Consider the following 17,971-nt stretch of genomic DNA (forward strand, 5'->3'; position numbering starts at 1 on the left):
CACATACAAAAAGACAAGTAACCTGCCCAACCAGAAAAAAAACCTTTCATTAGAAGCCAATCAATCTTCTAAAAGCCAGTAAGAGTTTTAACCACTGCCTTTTTAGGAGGAATTAGATCCCTCACCAGAGGTTTCAGCATTTAGATATGGACAGTAAAGTACAAAGAACTGAGCTGAATTTTACAACTTATAGAAAGAAACTAAAATACCTGTTGATGTTGTGAGAGGCAAGAGTCATCTCATCAGAGAATATTTTTATAAATCCAAGTAGTATTTAGTCCAAATACACTCAGTAGCACATAGAGCTCTTACATAAAAATCCAAATAGTGTGGTGGAAAATGCACAGCTTTTACCTTTTACATTTAAGAAAGAAAATGGCCTCTTTCCCTTCAGTGACACAGGTTTATGAGTGCAGTAGCACTGTTCTCACATAATGAGATAAAAGGATCTGGAAATTTCTGTACTCTGTATGTGTTGTGCAGCCTTATTCCACCTGTGTTTGGACATGGTAAATTACAGGATACTTTTGGGAGTAAGACCATCATACTTTTTTGTTTGGTAGGTTTTGTTCAGATTTACTCATACCTTCCTCTTAATACAGAAAAATCTGCTGCAAAGGACATCTTGGTTTGTTGGTTTTTTTTTTCCTTCTTTCTGGAATCTGTTTCCAAAAACCTTAGCTTTCTCACATTTGACAGAGAAAAAGATCCTTTCATAAAATATTATTGGAAAAGTATGTACAATAAACCAGGTAAAGTAACAATGCATAAGCCTTTTTAAAGAACTGTGATGGGGCTTTTATTCTACAGAAGGAGTTATGGCAGCAGCTGCTATTATTGGTGGGTTTTTTTGAACCATGGTGGTTTGAAAGGCCAAAAGGGGATGCAAAGGGTTGAATTTTTTCCCTGTTAACTACTGCTTCTTACCTTACTTACCCTATTTACCTAAGTTATGTCCCAAGAGACTGGTCATTTATTGAGATCAGTGTATGTCAGGTCTTGGAATTTGCTAGTAATCATTACGAAAAAGTGTTCTTAATTCCTGTTAATCACAACATTTAAAAGAAACTCCAAAAAAAATTAGTCTCTTTCCCTCTTCTTGCTTTACTTACTACTGAGTAATAGTGTTAAACAAAAGCAGTGTCAACTAAAAATTAAGACTACAGTCAGTTTGATGGATGTCAGTTTCATTCATAGAGGTCATCATGTTTTTTTTAAGTCAAATATCATGTCTACTATGTACTTTATATTCCCAGAATTTCTTATATTACCAGACTTTCTTAGATGTGTGTTCCCTCCCCCCCCCCCCCCCCCCCCCCCCCCCGGAAAACAGAATCAAAACATTGTGTTTAACACTTGTCCTTTTTATATCTTGAAATCCTGGGGTTTATATGATTTTGAACAATTTAAGAGTTGTTATAAAAAGACATGCAGCAATTAAGGAGCTTTGAGTTTGTAGTATAAATGTATTCAAATTACTGCTCTATTGACAACACTGATGTGCATATTCTTTCCCATTAATTATTTTAGAACTGAACAACTCTACCAAATCTATTTTCCCTATGGAATATTTGAAGTTAAAAGAAAATTTTCAAAAATCAAATTCTGCAAAATGGCCTCTACCAAGCTGCAAGAAATCCTTCAGAGTGTTTGAAGGTAAGTTATTTTAATTTTTCCCTAAGCTTTACTCAGTCCTGCATCTAGTATTTGAGCGTGTCTCTAGCTGATACATGCCATAGAAAATCAGAGACAGAGGATTATTAAAGTAGAGCTGAGTTAAATTCTCTTGAGGCACTCAAACACACCACTCTGAATCTAAAGATAAACTGCAAGTTGTTAAAAGATTATCTATGTCTTTGTCATTTTATTTAAACCTTTGTCCTAATTTGAAGCTAGCTAGAATGTGCTGGTGAGAAGGATTAGATCACAGGCTGTGAAAGAGAAACAGTGCTGATGTCTACTTCACTCATAGGCTTGCTGAGGTGTATAAGAGTGAGAATCCAAACATAGATCACAGTATCACAGTATCATCAGGGTTGGAAGAGACCTCACAGATCATCAAGTCCAACCCTTTACCACAGAGCTCAAGGCTAGACCATGGCACCAAGTGCCACGTCCAATTTGCCTTGAACAGCCCCAAGGATGGCGACTCCACCACCTCCCCGGGCAGCCCATTCCAGTGTCCAATGACTCTCTCAGTGAAGAACTTTCTCCTCACCTCCAGCCTAAATTTTCCCTGGCACAGCCTGAGGCTGTGTCCTCTTGTTCTGGTGCTGGCCACCTGAGAGAAGAGAGCAACCTCCTCCTGGCCACAACCACTCTTCAGGTAGTTTTACTTGGGAGCAGAGCCCAGAGTGTGGTGGTGAATGGTGCCACATCCAGTTGGCAGCCAGTCACTAGTGGTGTGCCCCAGGAATCAGTGCTGGGCCCAGTCCTGTTCAACATCTTTATTGATGATCTGGATGAAGGGATTGAGTCCAGCATCAGTAAGTTTGCAGATGACACCAAGCTAGGAGCAGATGTGGCGCTGGTGGAGGGTAGGAGAGCCCTGCAGAGGGACATAGCCAGACTGGATAGGTGGGCAGAGGCCAATGGGATGAGATTTAACAAGGCCAAGTGCAGGGTTCTACACTTTGGCCACAACAACCCCAAGCAGTGTTACAAGCTGGGGACAGAGTGGCTGCAAAGCAGCCAGGAAGAAAGAGACCTAGGGGTACTGATAGACAGTAAGCTGAAGATGAGCCAGCAGTGTACCCAGGTGGCCAAGAGAGCCAATGGCATCCTGGCCTGCATCAGGAACAGTGTGGCCAGTGGGACAAGGGAGGTTATTCTTCCCCTGTATTCAGCACTGGTCAGGCCACACCTTGAGTACTGTGTCCAGTTCTGGGCCACTCAATTCAAGAGAGATGTTGAGGTGCTGGAACGTGTCCAGAGAAGGGTGACAAAGCTGGTGAGGGGCCTGGAACACAAACCCTATGAGGAGAGGCTGAGGGAGCTGGGGTTGTTTAGCCTGGAGAAGAGGAGGCTCAGGGCTGACCTCATTGCTGTCTACAACTACCTGAAAGGACATTGTAGCCAGGTGGGAGGTGGTCTCTTCTCCCAGGCAACCAGCAATAGAACAAGGGGACACAGTCTCAAGTTGTGCCAAGGTAGGTCTAGGCTGGATGTTAGCAGGAAGTTCTTGCCAGAGAGAGTGATTGGCATTGGAATGGGCTGCCCAGGGAGGTGGTGGAGGCACCGTCCCTGGGGGTCTTCAAGCAAAGACTGGATGAGGCACTTAGTGCCATGGTCTAGTTGACTGGATAGGGCAGGGTGCTAGGTTGGACTGGATGATCTTGGAGGTCTCTTCCAACCTGGTTGATTCTATGATTCTATGATTCTCTCTCTAGCCTCGCTGCTGTCTCTCTGATTAATCTGCTTTGTTTCCAACCCCCTGGCCAAGCCTCCATTCTTCCTTGGGACTGGGGTAAGGTTGAGAGGGGTGGGAGAAAGTGGAAAGGCAGTTGTGAGCCCCTCCTGAGGACTCAGGTTTCTGGGAGGGGAGTTGTGTTTCTGTATTACCTTTTACCTTGTATATTTCTGTATATAAATGTATATTCTGTAAATATCTGCTTATATATTGTGCTAGCTGTAAATAAATAGCTTCATTAAAATTTCCAGAGCCGAATGAGTCTAGTCTGGGTGATTTCCAAAGTGTGAGGGGGTGGGGAACACCCAAACCATCACCACCTTTAAATTTGTACACATTATCTGGATAATTCTGTGCAGTGTCTTGTTTGGAAAAAAAAAAAGTGTCTGTATGGTGGAATAAGGAGCATTACTCTGGGAAAAAGACACTTGTTCTGAGTTTGGTCAATAAGGACCTCTCAAAAAAAATCATAATCAGTCTACTGTGAAAGAAGTCAAATAAAAGAATTGGAATAATATTATATACATTATTCTTTACTGCTTGTTTTGTACCTCAGAAATGGAATAAGAAATGGGGGGGAGTGTCTTTATTTTGTGGTTATTCTTTCTTGCTGCCGTAACACTCATTTTCATGGTTATCAAATGGTTCTTAACTGAAAAGCATTTAAGTTAAAACTCTGAAAGGTAGGATTCAGTCTTTACCCACATTTCCTTGTTTTCAGTCTAATGGCCTCTTTTTCACTGGGCTTCATCTACTTTTACTTAACATAACTACTTTCCGCAGTTCTGAGTCTTCCTAGCAGATGAGGTTTTTCCTGTTTGAAAGAATAGTATAGAGTGTTCTAAAAGTATGGAATAAAATAAAGTAGGGTGTCATTCTTATATTCATTCTGTGACTCTAACTAGACCTTTCTGCAGGTCAAATCTGATAAATTTTGGTCATCCACTTGTAAACCTGTGTCACACAAGGTCATGATTTTATAGTTTGAATAACAGGAAACACTCCAGCTATCAAAAAAGATCAGGCTGGAGAAGTCTGAAGACTGGTAGATCATCTTTTATATGACTGAGAAAGCAAGCTCTTAGCAGAAGAAACAAATATGAGTGCTTCTTTCCTCTAACAGCAGTTAATGTAGTGTGGGTGTTGATGCTGAGTTTATTGGTTTATTGCAATGCATTACTTTATGTATGTGACATAGTTCATGTATGTTACATAGTGTCATGAGTCATAAATAAGAAAAGCCTGCCATGCTGAGCTTTGTATAAAACAGAATTATTAATAATAATAATAGTATTATTTTTTTAAGGAACCCAATAAAAGGAATATCAGGAGAGACATGCCTGGAAAACACCTGGAAAATCAGGCATGTCATTTCACAAAGGTAGTTCAGAATGCTGGATTTACATGCCTCCAAAACATAGCCTTAAAGTTCCACACCAAATGGGAACACAGTTATATCTAGTTAATAGGAAACCCAAACCACATAACTGTCTGGCACTTTGTTGTTGCCTTCTAAAACACAAATGTTATTGCCATGTGTCTCTCTTCTGACTTTTTACTTGAATAAAAACTATGGTAGGATTTGCCAAAACAGAAGTTATTATACTATTATAATCATATTTTTCTCTTGGGCTGCTTTTGGGGGTTTAAATATAAATTGTGCTTGGCAGCATCTCAAGCTTCTTATTCGGTTTTCTTAATTTTCCTTATATTCCCTTCCTCAGGAGTCTCCCAAGGACTTTATAGGTGTAGAAGGACGATCGTACTTTCAGCAAATGGATTCTGACACCATAATAAATGCCCTCACGAAAACAAATGCTGGTGTCACTGAGAGCAGTAGAGGGAAAGAGGCTACTTGGATCAATTTTTGTTTCATTAGGAAGGTAACAACATAATGAGATGTTAGACTTGCAGAAGGCAAAATATAAAGAATGGAAAGAGCAAAGTTGATGCATGAATGGAGTGACTGGAGTGAAAAGGGATATGATTATAGTGCTTAGAAGGTGACAAAAATGTGCAAATTTGAAAGTAAGAATTATTACCTTTTTTAATAAGAAAATACAGAATTGTCAAAGAAGAAATTTCATGGCCCTGTCAGAAATAGATATGCTCCTTTGGGTAGTTCATATGCAGTGAGTTAAGTGATCACTGGAAATCTAGAAGCTGTCCAAACTTTGTGATTCCAGTTTTCCATTAGACAAAACATTTTCCACAATATTATCTTTATACCCCAGACATAAAATGGCAACTTTTGCATGGTAAACTCCTCACTAGAGCTGCTAGATCTGATAAAATCAGACCTCATAATTACCCAGAATCACAGTATGTTGGGAGTCAGAAGAGACCTCAAAAGATCATCTGTGCTGGAGGGTATTAATGATGAGAGATGGGTTTTTTCCAAAATTAATATTGTTCATTAATTTTGATATTCAGGACTCTCACCACCCGCCCAGTAATTTTCTGTGCAACAGAGTGATGCTTTGGGTGTTACCTGTCCCACACACACACTTAAGAAAAATCACACAGATTAGACTCATCCAAGGTGGAGATTAAATAATGAAGCTTTATATTTACAGCTAGCACAATATACAAGCAAATATTTACAAAATATACAGCTATATACAGAAATATACAAGTTAAAAGGGCAATACAGAAACACAACAGCTCTCCCAGAAACCAGAGTCCTGAGGAGTGGCTCCCAACCACCTTTCCACCTTATTCTCACCACTCTACCTTATCCCAGATTTTCCCTTACATTCAAGTTGAGTTTGGAGGATCAGCCAGGTGGGTTAGGAAGCAGAAGGATTAGTCACACAGACAGCAGGTTAGAGAGAGAAGGGAGGCAGCCCCAACCCAGAGAGCAAACTCTGTTATTTATGTTTGTGTTCTTGTTTTATACATCTCAGCAAGCCTATGAGTGAAGTAGATGTCAGCATGGTTTCCTTTCCACAGCCTATAATCCAATTCCTCTCACCAAAATATCCCAGCCAGGCTCAAACTAGCACACACAGTCATGAAAACATTATACATATGAGAACAGAGTCTAGATTATTTGAGAAATAACTAGCAATACTACAACAAGCCTTAAACTCAGTTGAACTGGAAGGAGGTTCTTGCAGTCAATTATACCACCTGTCCACCAGATGGACTCAAGAAGCTCCCTTCTGCTTATGGCAGAAGGCACTTGGAATTAGAGAATTTACAGAGCTTTGTTAAAGAGGCTTTCGAGTATTTGCTCACAAAATATTAATCTCTGAATTCCTGGGACTAACTACAGTTCCCAGACAGTACCCAAACACTTGCAGGGAGTTTTGTCACTGTCTTGTCAGCCATTGAGAGGCTTCTTATCTTCCCAGGCTCTTGATAGGGGCGCTGGGAGAGGCGGACAATCTCTGACCCGATCCTGGTTCCTGTTGTCTCTAGACTTGGCATGGAGGATTGCAGGTGTAGGCAGGATGTCTTGCAGATGTGCAGTCAGGCACAATGTCACACTGGCTAAGTGAGCCTATCATGTGAAGGCATTTAAAGCCTATTCCCTGGTAAATTTAAAACACAGCAGGTTTCCAGGTAAACAAACCCAAAGCATCAGGGCTTGTTATGATGCAGTAGAGCTAGCTTATAGCTTAGCAAAGCATGGCAGCATGCAGTAAGGCAGTAGCACTGCCAGAAGCAGAGAGCACATTAGGTAGAAGTACATTGTCTTTACTGCTATCTCTTTTTATCAATACAGCCCAAGTCTAATGGCTCTTTGGTCACAGAGCAGCGAATCAGAATGGCAGTTAGCCATACTAGGTGAAGTCAGGGCTTATTTTTACCTCTTTAGGGCAGAACACAAGTGTATGAACACGTGTGGGTACCCTGTAAACAAGTTTGGAGAGACATGGAGGCACCAGGCCCATTTGTCTTCCTTTCCTGTGGTTGCCTCCCCTTACAGCAGAAGAGAGGGAGAGCACAAAACATCTATGGGCTACCCAGGACATGTTTAGGCCTGTTTTTGGCTTATTTTGGCCTTCTACGACATCATCTAGACCAACCGCCATACCAGAGCCAAATCACCTAGAATAGTTCACACAGTACCACATGCAGGCAGATTTTAAATGTCTCCAGAGAAGGAGACTCCACAAACTCTCTGGGTGGCTAGTTCCAGTGTTCTGTCACCCTCACAGTGAAAAAGTTTTTCCTTGTGTTCACATGGAACCTGCTATGCTCCAGCCATCATCCACTGCCCCTTGTCCTATCACTGGACATTACTGAGAAGAGCCTGATTCTGACCTTCATGTGTTTATAAACACTGAGGTCACTCCTCAGCCTCCTCCAAACTAAAAAGCCCCAGCTCCCTCAGCACTTCTCATAAGGGAGGTGTTCCACTCCCTTAATCATCTTCATGTCTCTGTGATGAGCTCTTTCAAACAGTTCTGTCCTTCTTGAACTGAGGGGCCCAACCTGGGCACAGTACTTCAAAGAAGCTCTCACTAGGGCAGAGCAGAGGGGGAGGACAACTTCTGTTGACCTACTAACCACACTTCTTCTAATACTAGAAGACTGCAATACAGAGAGCTAAAGATGGTCATAGAGAGGCCTAGATTATATAGGAGATTTAGCAGTTTGAACTAATTTAGACTTTCTGAACATTGCATCACTGCTAGATAAAATCAAGTGTCTCTTCTTTTTCCTTACCATCTTTTCCCTGAGCTGATGCATTGAGCCAAACAGATTTTATAATCAATATATAAGTCTTCTTTCATATGAAAATTCCCACAAGGAATGTAAAATTATCTTCTACCTAAACCCCAAACATCCATAGCTTCAGAGGTTTTACACAAAAAGTGAGAAATCTCAGCACTGTAGCACTTCTATGCTTTCAAGCTGATAAAAAAAATGATACTCTGCAGTATTTTGTCCTTAGACAGAATTCCCATTTGACTCGTAAATATTGCATATGGCCTGTTCTGTACATGATATCCTCTACTTAGTCAAGGATACAGAATCACAGAATTGTCAGGGTTGGAAAGGACCTCAGGGATCATCTACTTCCAAGCTCCCTGCTATGGACAGGGGCATTTTCTACTAGATCAGGTTGCCCAGAGCCACATCCAGCCTGGCCTTAAAAACCTCCAGGGATGGAGCTTCCACCACCTCTTTGACCTGTTCCAATGTCTCACCACCCTTACGGTGAACAACTTCTTCCTAATGTCCAATCTAAATCTACTCTCCTCTAGCTTGGATCCATTTCCCCATGCCCTATCACTACTGACCCTCCTAAGAAGTCCCTCACTAGCTTTCTTTTAGGACCCCTTCAGATACTGGAAAGCCACAATAAGGTCTCCTTGGAGACTTCTCCAAACTGAACAACTACAGCACTCTCAGCCTGTCCCCACAGGAGAGGAGCTCCAGCTCTCTGATCATCCTCATGGTCCTTCTCTGGACACATTCCAGCATGTCTTTCCTGTAATAGGGGCTCCAGAACTGGGCACAATACTCCACATCAGGTCTCAGGAGAGTCATGTAGAGAAAGAGAATCACTTCTCTCAACGTGCTGGCCACACTTCTGATGCACCACGGAATCTGTTGGCTTTCTGGGCTGCAAGTGTACACTGGCAGCGCATGTTGAACTTCTCATCCACCAGCACCCCCAAGTCCTTCTCATCAGGGCTGCTCTCAAGACAATCTGTATGGGTTGTTATATTAGTTATTGTATTGAGTATTGGTAACTTTAAAAACGCATTTTCCAGCAGTCCTGGCTCACCAAAGAGGTCCCAGGAGACTGGAAAATGGCCAACGTGGTCCCCATCCACAAGAAGGGTCGGATGGAGGAACCTGGGAACTACAGACCTGTCAGCCTGACCTCAGTGCCAGGGAAACTGATGGAGCAGGTTATCTTGGGGGTGATAAGAGTGCACCTGAGGGATGGCAAAGGGCTCAGGTCCAGCCAGCATGGGTTTAGGAAAGGCAGATCCTGCCTTTCTAACCTGATCTCCTTCTATGATCAGGTGACCCGCTTGGTGGATGTGGGGAGGCCTGTGGATGTGGTCTATCTGGACTTCAGCAAGGCCTTTGACACTGTCCCCCACAGCAAACTGCTGGCTAAGCTGTCAGCCCATGGCTTGGATGGCAACACTCTGTGCTGGGTTAGGAACTGGCTGGAGGGCCGGACCCAGAGAGTGGTGGTGAATGGTGCCACATCCAGCTGGCAGCTGTCACTAGTGGTGTCCCTCAGGGATCAGTGCTGGGCCCCATCCTCTTTAACATCTTCATAGATGATCTGGATGAGGGCATGGAGTCAGTCATCAGCAAGTTTGCAGATGACACTAAGCTGAGGGCAGATGTGACTGAGTTGGAGGGCAGAAGGGCTCTGCAGCGGGACCTTGACCACATGGACAGATGGGCAGAGTCCAATGGGATGGCGTTCAATAGCTCCAAGTGCAGGGTGCTGCACTTTGGCCACAACAACTCCATGCAGAGATACAGGCTGGGGTCAGAGTGACTGGAGAGCAGCTAGACAGAGAGGGATCTGGGGGTGCTGATTGATACCCACCTGAACATGAGCCAGCAGTGTGCCCAGGTGGCCAAGAGAGCCAGTGGCATCCTGGCCTGCATCAGGAATGGTGTGGCCAGCAGGAGCAGGGAGGTCATTCTGCCCCTGTACTCTGCACTGGTTAGACCACACCTTGAGTACTGTGTCCAGTTCTGGGCCCCCCAGTTTAGAAGGGACATTGAGATGCTTGGGTGTGTCCAGAGAAGGGCGACGAGGCTGGTGAGAGGCCTTGAGCACAGCCCTATGAGGAGAGGCTGAGGGAGCTGGGATTGTTTAGCCTGGAGAAGAGGAGGCTCAGGGGTGACCTTATTGCTGTCTACAACTACCTGAGGGGTGGTTGTGGCCAGGAGGAGGTTGCTCTCTTCTCTCAGGTGGCCAGCACCAGAACGAGAGGACACAGCCTCAGGCTGCACCAGGGGAAATTTAGGCTGGAGGTGAGGAGAAAGTTCTTCACTGAGAGAGTCATTGGATACTGGAATGGGCTGCCCGGGGAGGTGGTGGAGTCGCCGTCCCTGGGGCTGCTCAAGGCAAGATTGGACATGGCACTTGGTGCCATGGTCTAGCCTTGAGCTCTGTGGTAAAGAGTTGGACTTGATGATCTGTGAGGTCTCTTCCAACCCTGATGATACTGTGGTACTGTGAAGAGAAGTAACATCTCAGACAATGATTTCCTTAAACAGATTTTAAAATATGTAATCAATGCAGTTTGCGTAGGATAATTAAATAGTTAGTGTGCTTAACTGGATCCTGTTATCATGTATTTATAGTTTAATAGCATCTCAAGTGTAGCCTTTACATACCACTACTTTGGTGTAGACAAGTGCAGAAATTAAAACAAAATGAACAAACAAACAGAAAAACAGATTGAGACAGCACTGAGCCTAAAAGGGTCGTTTCTAAAGTTTTTTTGCATAAATGCCAGATAGAAATATGTTGAAGAGGTCAGATGACTAAGTTCTAATTTAATTTTCCAGCGACTCAAATAGATTTGATAGAACCAATAACAATTTTTGTAAAGTGCCCTTCCCTCTTCCCCTTTCTTCTCCAAAAGAAAGGAATTAGATGTAGGGAGAGAAAAGGTAAGCACACCCAAATAAATAAATCTCACTCAATTTGGAAGTTAAAAAGAAAAGTTCAACAAAAACTTTAAAAGGTATCTGAGGTAGGGAAGTTACAAAGGGTATAGAGAAGGGAAAGCAAATACAAAATTTGTAATTACAACCTGATTTTGATGGTGATGGCTTCGTCTGACTGGTAAAACATGGTAAAACAAGGAGAAAACAGGAATGGGATGGTAATGGTGCTAGGACTGAGGCAGGGAGCACAGAGAGAGAGAGAAACAGAAAGTCCCCCTGCTTTTATGGATCTTTAGGCAGGAAGGGGAGTGAGCTAACCATCACCTGGTGGTGTTCAGACCCACCTCTGGGGCGGAATCAAGACCACCTAGGGTCAGGTTCAGGGTTACTCCCCCTGGATTGTTAAAGAGTAGTCAAGGTGTTACAGAGGGGATTTCTCTATGCCTCCCTTATTAGGGGGAGGTGAGAAATTAACTTGAGGTGGTATTAATTTTTTATAAAAATATATTTATTAAAATTAATATTTACAAACTCTTGCTACTCCCAACCACTGATTAGTTCTTTTGTGCAAGGTTATTAAAACAATTAGGATATGATATATGTACAGGGATCTGATTATTAACTGTCAAATTATCAACTATAGACAGAGATTTCCCTCAGGTTTAATGCCGCTTAAGAACTATGCTGTTTGCCCAGCAGGGGCTGAAACTGTGTCTACTCTAAGGCAGAGGCAACTTATATTATGGAGGAATCAAAGCTTTACTTAGAAGTGTTGCTCTTATTAATAATCACCCTCCCAGGGTCGTGTCACAGCCTATGCCCAGTGTCCGGACCTCTGTGGGGCTGGAATCTTCCCAGCTTGCGAGGAAATGATAAATGTTCCCAGTCTCTGGGGTAAACAGGTTTTCTCTAACCTTTTGTTCTCCTGGTGTGAGGTGGTCTCTGCCTTGACACTGCTGGTTTTCTGGATGCTGCATGTCCAGGGATGATCAGCTGGCAGGATTCCAGGAATGGGAGAAGAATGTTGTCCATGCAGCTACTGGCACGGCCCTTTCACAGCTAGCAGGCTGTGTTTGTGGGTTTGCAGACAATCTAGAAGGTCTGCCATCCTGGTCCTTCTTAGCAGGCTGAAGCTAGGAGCCTGTGCTCCATAGATAAATGCTAGATAGTTGGCCGGTATGCACGGCTGGCTCTAGGCTTAGGGGGCTATCGGCTCCCCATATATGTATCAGGTGCAAGCTTGAATATGCTCTGCTTCTAAAGGTACGCAGACAGGTTAACTGTGGACTGAAATCAATACATGAGGTCTGAGCTTCAGAAAGCATGCAAGTGAGGGCCAGACTCCATGTCTGGGCTTTTGCAAGCAAGTCAGGGCAGCAGGATGCTGCTATGTGGATCAGAGAGCTGAGCTGCGCTGCAGGCAGGGTCAGAGAGCTGAATCTGAACAGCTAAGTCTGAACACTCTGAACACGTGGTGCTCCTTTGCACCCCTCTTTATAGACTGTGGGCTGAGATTCGTGGCCCTTTGGCCATCCAAAGTGACCAATCAGGTTGGCAGTAAGCCCAAACTTTACCTTAATAGGCAGGAGCAGTTTACCTGGACCCTCCCAAATATGGGGATCACCTGGACGGACCCCAGGGATACATGGACTGACTGTGTGTGTTACACAACCTGTTTACTACCAGGATCCCTGGCAGAAAAACATGTCCAGGCATGTAGAGGCATAGAGAGACCTCTATTTTCAGGCCTGCGGCCCCTCCACCACACAAGGTAATGGTGGTGTCCTTGTGAAAGGGTGCTGGCTGGCTGCATATGGAGAATGTTGTAAGTGTACTTGAAGAAGTACATAGCTAGGTGGTACAGAATGAGAGTGGGAGGTTATGAAACCTCTGAAGTGCAGCCCTTGGTGAGTATTTTAGGATATAATTATCCCTAGAAAAATAGGAAATTCTCTCCAACTGTTTTTATGCTAATGTTTTTATTTAAAACATAATTATTATATTGAAAGTGGAAAAGCCTAATTTGAAACATTAATTCATTCCAGTTTTGAGTTATTGGTTTGGTTTTTTTTTTTTGTTTGTTTTGGTTTTGTTTTTTTTTGTTGATTTTTTTAATTTTTTTTTTTTTTTTTTATACTTAATCTAGAAAACATTATCCCAATGTGGCATATAATGGAATCTGTAATGGTTCTTTACTGACCTAATGTCTTTGGTGACTTAATAAAAAACTATTGACTTCTTCACTAGCAATGATTGCAAGATAAAGTGTTTTCACTGCCTGGTAATACTAGTGGAAATTCCCACTGCCTCAGGAGGTCACATCTGCCATGTCCTTTTATGTAATCATTCTCTAGGGAAAAGGGTGCTCAATTTCCCACATATTAAAAAGTAATAATTATCTGTATTTAAAAATGAGGTGCTACAACTCTTTTAAATAAATGTACTTCATTGATTGAGGATTCTTTTTATCATTATTTCAGTTACATAGGCAACAAAGGAAGAATGTTAGCAGCTATGAAAAATTACTGCTATAAAATTACCTCGACTGGGTTTTAAGCTCATACTTCTCTGTTTAAAACAGATACTGGTTTTTGAGTTTTTGGTGTCATGGTCTAATAAAAAAGAAACAAGGGAGATGTTACTGAAAATAGGTGCAGCACTGGTTTTAGCTGTAGGGAATGATGGTGAAATATAAGAACTCTCTCAGAATAATCCTTATATGGAGCTATTTTTCCTGAGTGCTACTATTCCATCCTTCCTTATTGCACTTTCTCCTTCGGTTCTTTTCCTTACTTCCTCATTTCTTTGTTTTAAGTTTGTTCCTTTGTCATACTCAGTACTGAAGTTGTGGAGCCATGCAGCACTTCTACAGCAGATGGCTTTTGGTTTTTAGCCAAGATCTATCAGATTCTCCATTACAGCTTGTGGGGGGAAAAATAATTTGCATACATGCATTTTTCAGAAGATTCATTTACAATCTATGGTGTTCACAATAAGTGAGTTTTCTGCCTCAAGGAGGCATACATTACTGGGAAGTGTTGTCTTTGAGCATCTGTTTTGCCTGTAGTACACTAAGAGAGAAAACAGAATCCAAGCACTGCTGCTTGAAAGTCTGGTTGCCTGCAGCTTTCTGACTAGCTGTCTGCACCTCACCAAGCAGAAGTGAATCTGAAAGAAAAGCAAAATAAAATCAAAGGAGAACTTGAAGTACAAAGTCAGTGCTACAGGCATGTCCTAAGTTTCAGCCCTGTTAGTTCCACCAATTTCTGTCCCTGCTGTTATGCCAATATTTGTTAGTACAAAGCATTGTATAAGTGCCAGTGTGCCTTGTTAAGCTGTTTTGCAGAGGCTGTTTTTCAGAGACTCCTGCACAGTTAGAGTATTATTGGGAAAGATATTTTGTAGCCTTTTTGCAGTCCTGAAGACCACATCCAGAGTGGGCCTGCGTACAAAAGTGAGGTACCTCTCAGTGTAACTGGCTGCTCCATCATCTCTGTTGGTTCATGAATGCATCAAAGGAAATGAGGTTCTAGCTAATGTGCATGTGTCAACAGGATTGCTTGTTTCCATTTAACCATGATACTATAGGACAACTGTACTAGAAGTATGGATAGCTATACTTAAGCAACACCAAGGCTTATGATAGAATGGCCATGACAGAAGAAAACCAGACAGAAGCCTTTCTTCATCTATTTCTTGATGTGTCCCTAAACAGATGCCATATTGACATCTTTAGTTCTGCTTAGGGAACCAAGTGTTCATACTGGCCACTGTAGGTTTCTATGGAGATCCCCAAACTACAGGTCCCTGGGAGCTAAGGGAGAATACCAAGAACATACTGCAGTATGCTTGCCCGTTCTTTCTTTGGCATTCACAAACCCATCATTGTTTGGTCTTGTCAGAGAAATATGATAGAATAGGACAACCTTTAGTTGACATTTAGTATGTCTGTTCTTAGGAGATTTGATGACAGTGGTTTCTTACATTACAATTTTAACTTCATTAAAGGGCATCATAAAAGGGTTTAATGTACTTATTGAAAAATATTACATAAATATTTGTTATTTGCCCTCTAAAGACAGTTGAGAACAATACATAATACTAGTTCAACCATCCTATACAAACTTTGAGTTATTAGCTTTTTGAAATGGTAGTCTTCACAGAATCACAGAATTAGCCAGGTTGGTAAAGACCTCTGAGGTCATCAAGTCCAACCTATCACCTAACAACTTCTAATTAACTAAACCATGGCACTAAATGCTTTATCCAGTCTCCTTTTAAACACCTTCTCGGAAGGTGAGTCCACAGCCTCCCTGGACAGCCCATTCAAATGGCAAATCACTCTTTTGTGAACAACTTCTTCCTGACATCCAGCCTAAACCTGCCCTGGCACAGTTTGAGACTGTGTCCTCTTGTTCTGTCACTGGTTGACTGGAAGAAGAGACCAACCCCCACCTGGCTACAACCTCCTTTCAGGTAGTTGTAGACAGCAATGAGGTCTCCCCTGAGCTCCTCTACTCCAGGCTGAACACAACCAGCTCCCTCAGGCACTCCTCAGAGGGCTGTGCTCCAGCCCCTCACCAGCCTTGTTGCTCTTCTCTGGACATATTCAAGCACCTCCACATCTTTCTTAACTTGAGGGGGCCAGATCTGGACACAGTACTCAAGGTGTGGCCTAACCAGTGCTGAGTACAGGGGCAGAATGACCTCCCTGGTTGTGCTACCCACACCATTCCTGGCCCAGGATGCCATTGGCCTTCTTGGCCACCTGAGCACAGTGCTGAACTCTTTCACCACAGAATCTATTTAGAGCACAAAATATCTCTTGGTCTCTCTTTGTTATATTTGGTGTAAGATTCTGCTGGAGACTAGGTCAAGTTACAATATGTCTCTGTGAACAAGAGGAAGCACAAATGCCTCTGTCTTTATCATTGAGAGGAATTAGCAGACACCTTTCTGTGCATTTAAGTGGCAATGGAGAATGATTCTTGCCAGCTATGCCAAAAACGGCAAAAGGATAGATAATAGTCACTAAGCAATGACCAGTAAAACTGGTTATATTCTAATTAGCTGTGAACTGATTACATTTAGTAAAGGTTATGTCAGACATACTTCCTGAGCATATGCCCCTAATCTGTTTAGTACTGAAAGGCACTGCGTAGGAGAGCAGTTTGTGTTGAGGTAGCCCCTGAAGAGCCTCAACTCTGATGATGTAAACACATCTAACCTTGAAAGTTAAGTGTGGCTGGTGTTCAGTCCTTTGACTTGATGCCATATAGAAACCTACTGTAGAAATTTACTGCAAGAATAACAAAGACATTTTTGCTTAGAATAATAGGTTGTAGAAAAATCAGATAGCTTCATTACTATCAGTGAGTTAGTAGAGAACAATTAGGATGAGCATGGACATTGTTTCTGATGCCTAACATGCCTCTGATCTCTGTTTCATACATCTATACCAGTGACACAGATAGATCTATGCCATTCCAACTCATGTTTCAAAAACCAAACATGAGTTCAGTTTCATCCTAAAGCACTTACTAGGTAGAAAACCGCTACAATTTCTGGAGGAATATTGTACTTGCATAGCATAATTATAGGAAGTTGAGACAACTTTTGGGGGCAACATAGAGTTTCAGAGGCCCCTAAAAGCAAAGACGTAAGCAGAAGTTTTATGAACAAGCAAGGTGATGGGTAACAATAATAAGTAGGAAAAGGTGATCATACTTTTATTAGGTCAGAACCAGGTTAAGCATACCTTCTCATAGAATCATAGAATCAACCAGGTTGGAAGAGACCTCCAAGATCATCCAGTCCACTCTATCATCCAGCCCCAGCCAGTCAACTAGACCATGGCACTAAGTGCCTCATCCAGGCTTTTCTTGAACACCTCCAGGGACGGTGCCTCCACCACCTCCCTGGGCAGCCCATTCCAATGCCAATCACTCTCTCTGTGTAGAACTTCCTCCTAACATCCAGCCTATACCTCCCCTGGCACAACTTGAGACTGTGTCCCCTTGTTCTATTGCTGGTTGTCTGGTAGAAGAAAGAAGAAATGAGCAAGAAGCAAAGCCAGGAGACTTTTGGTGCATATCTTATCTGAGTGGATAAAGATGGTTGTCTGAAAAGGTGTCAGAAAAGGAACTATCATTACACCAACATTTTTGTAAAGTATGAAATCAAGAATTTTTTTAACATTTTCTGTGTTTAAAAAATAGCTTAAATTTTGATAGTGTTTTGAGCAAATTCTCTATGTGAAAAAATATTTTTAATTGTCTGTTGAGGGTGTTTGAAGACTTTCAGACATCTCTTCACATAAAACCTTGATCAGCTTCTTAATAAGTGGTTAAGTACCATCAGTGTCAGAAAACCTTCAGTTCAGAAAAACTTTGCCAGATTTATCAAGATGCAGTCTTGTGCTTTGCATTTTTCATTCTTTGGGGGGAATTGATATTTCTTTTATTTGCTCAGATGAGAGGTAGGAATTCTGGGGGGTCAAGATTATCTAAAGTTGAATATGAGTTTGTTCAAAGATGATGGCTAGTTCCCCTGACAGAATTAAAGGTGGCTTGTTGCCAAACAGGTAGATTTGCAAGTAAGCCAGTGGTTTTTGTAGATAGAGCTGTGGATGCCTGGCTGAATGGAGAACTTTGGCTGGAGCAAAGGGAGAGTTTATGGCCTTTGGAACAGGGGACAGATAGCTGAGGATGGACATCTCAGGAGGACTCCAAAAACATGTCAAAGCTATGAAGAGAGAAAATTAGAAGGACCATGCTGAACTAGAACTTGATCAAGCTATACTTTTATAAATACATTTAGAACAGAAGGAGGACTAGGGAGAATCTTCATCCTTTATTGGATCAAGGGGGGAAAACAGTAACTATGGATGAGGAAAAGGCTGGGGAGATTAATGCATTCTTTGCCTCAGTCTTTAATAGCAGAACTAGTTGT

The 17,971-nt window shown here is 42.4% G+C and overlaps 1 protein-coding gene across 2 annotated transcripts in view; it reads left to right on the forward strand.

The window, feature by feature from the left end:
• RNF180 (ring finger protein 180) overlaps positions 1-17,971 on the forward strand; it is a 127,630-nt gene that overhangs the window by 73,725 nt on the left and 35,934 nt on the right. For both annotated transcript variants that reach the window (XM_064139963.1, XM_064139964.1), the window contains exon 4: positions 1,531-1,656. In XM_064139963.1, the coding sequence (XP_063996033.1) occupies positions 1,531-1,656 (126 nt within the window). The remainder of the gene's footprint in view (positions 1-1,530; positions 1,657-17,971) is intronic.

This window comes from Pogoniulus pusillus, chromosome Z, assembly GCF_015220805.1.
Source record: "Pogoniulus pusillus isolate bPogPus1 chromosome Z, bPogPus1.pri, whole genome shotgun sequence".
NCBI classification, from domain to species: domain Eukaryota; kingdom Metazoa; phylum Chordata; class Aves; order Piciformes; family Lybiidae; genus Pogoniulus; species Pogoniulus pusillus.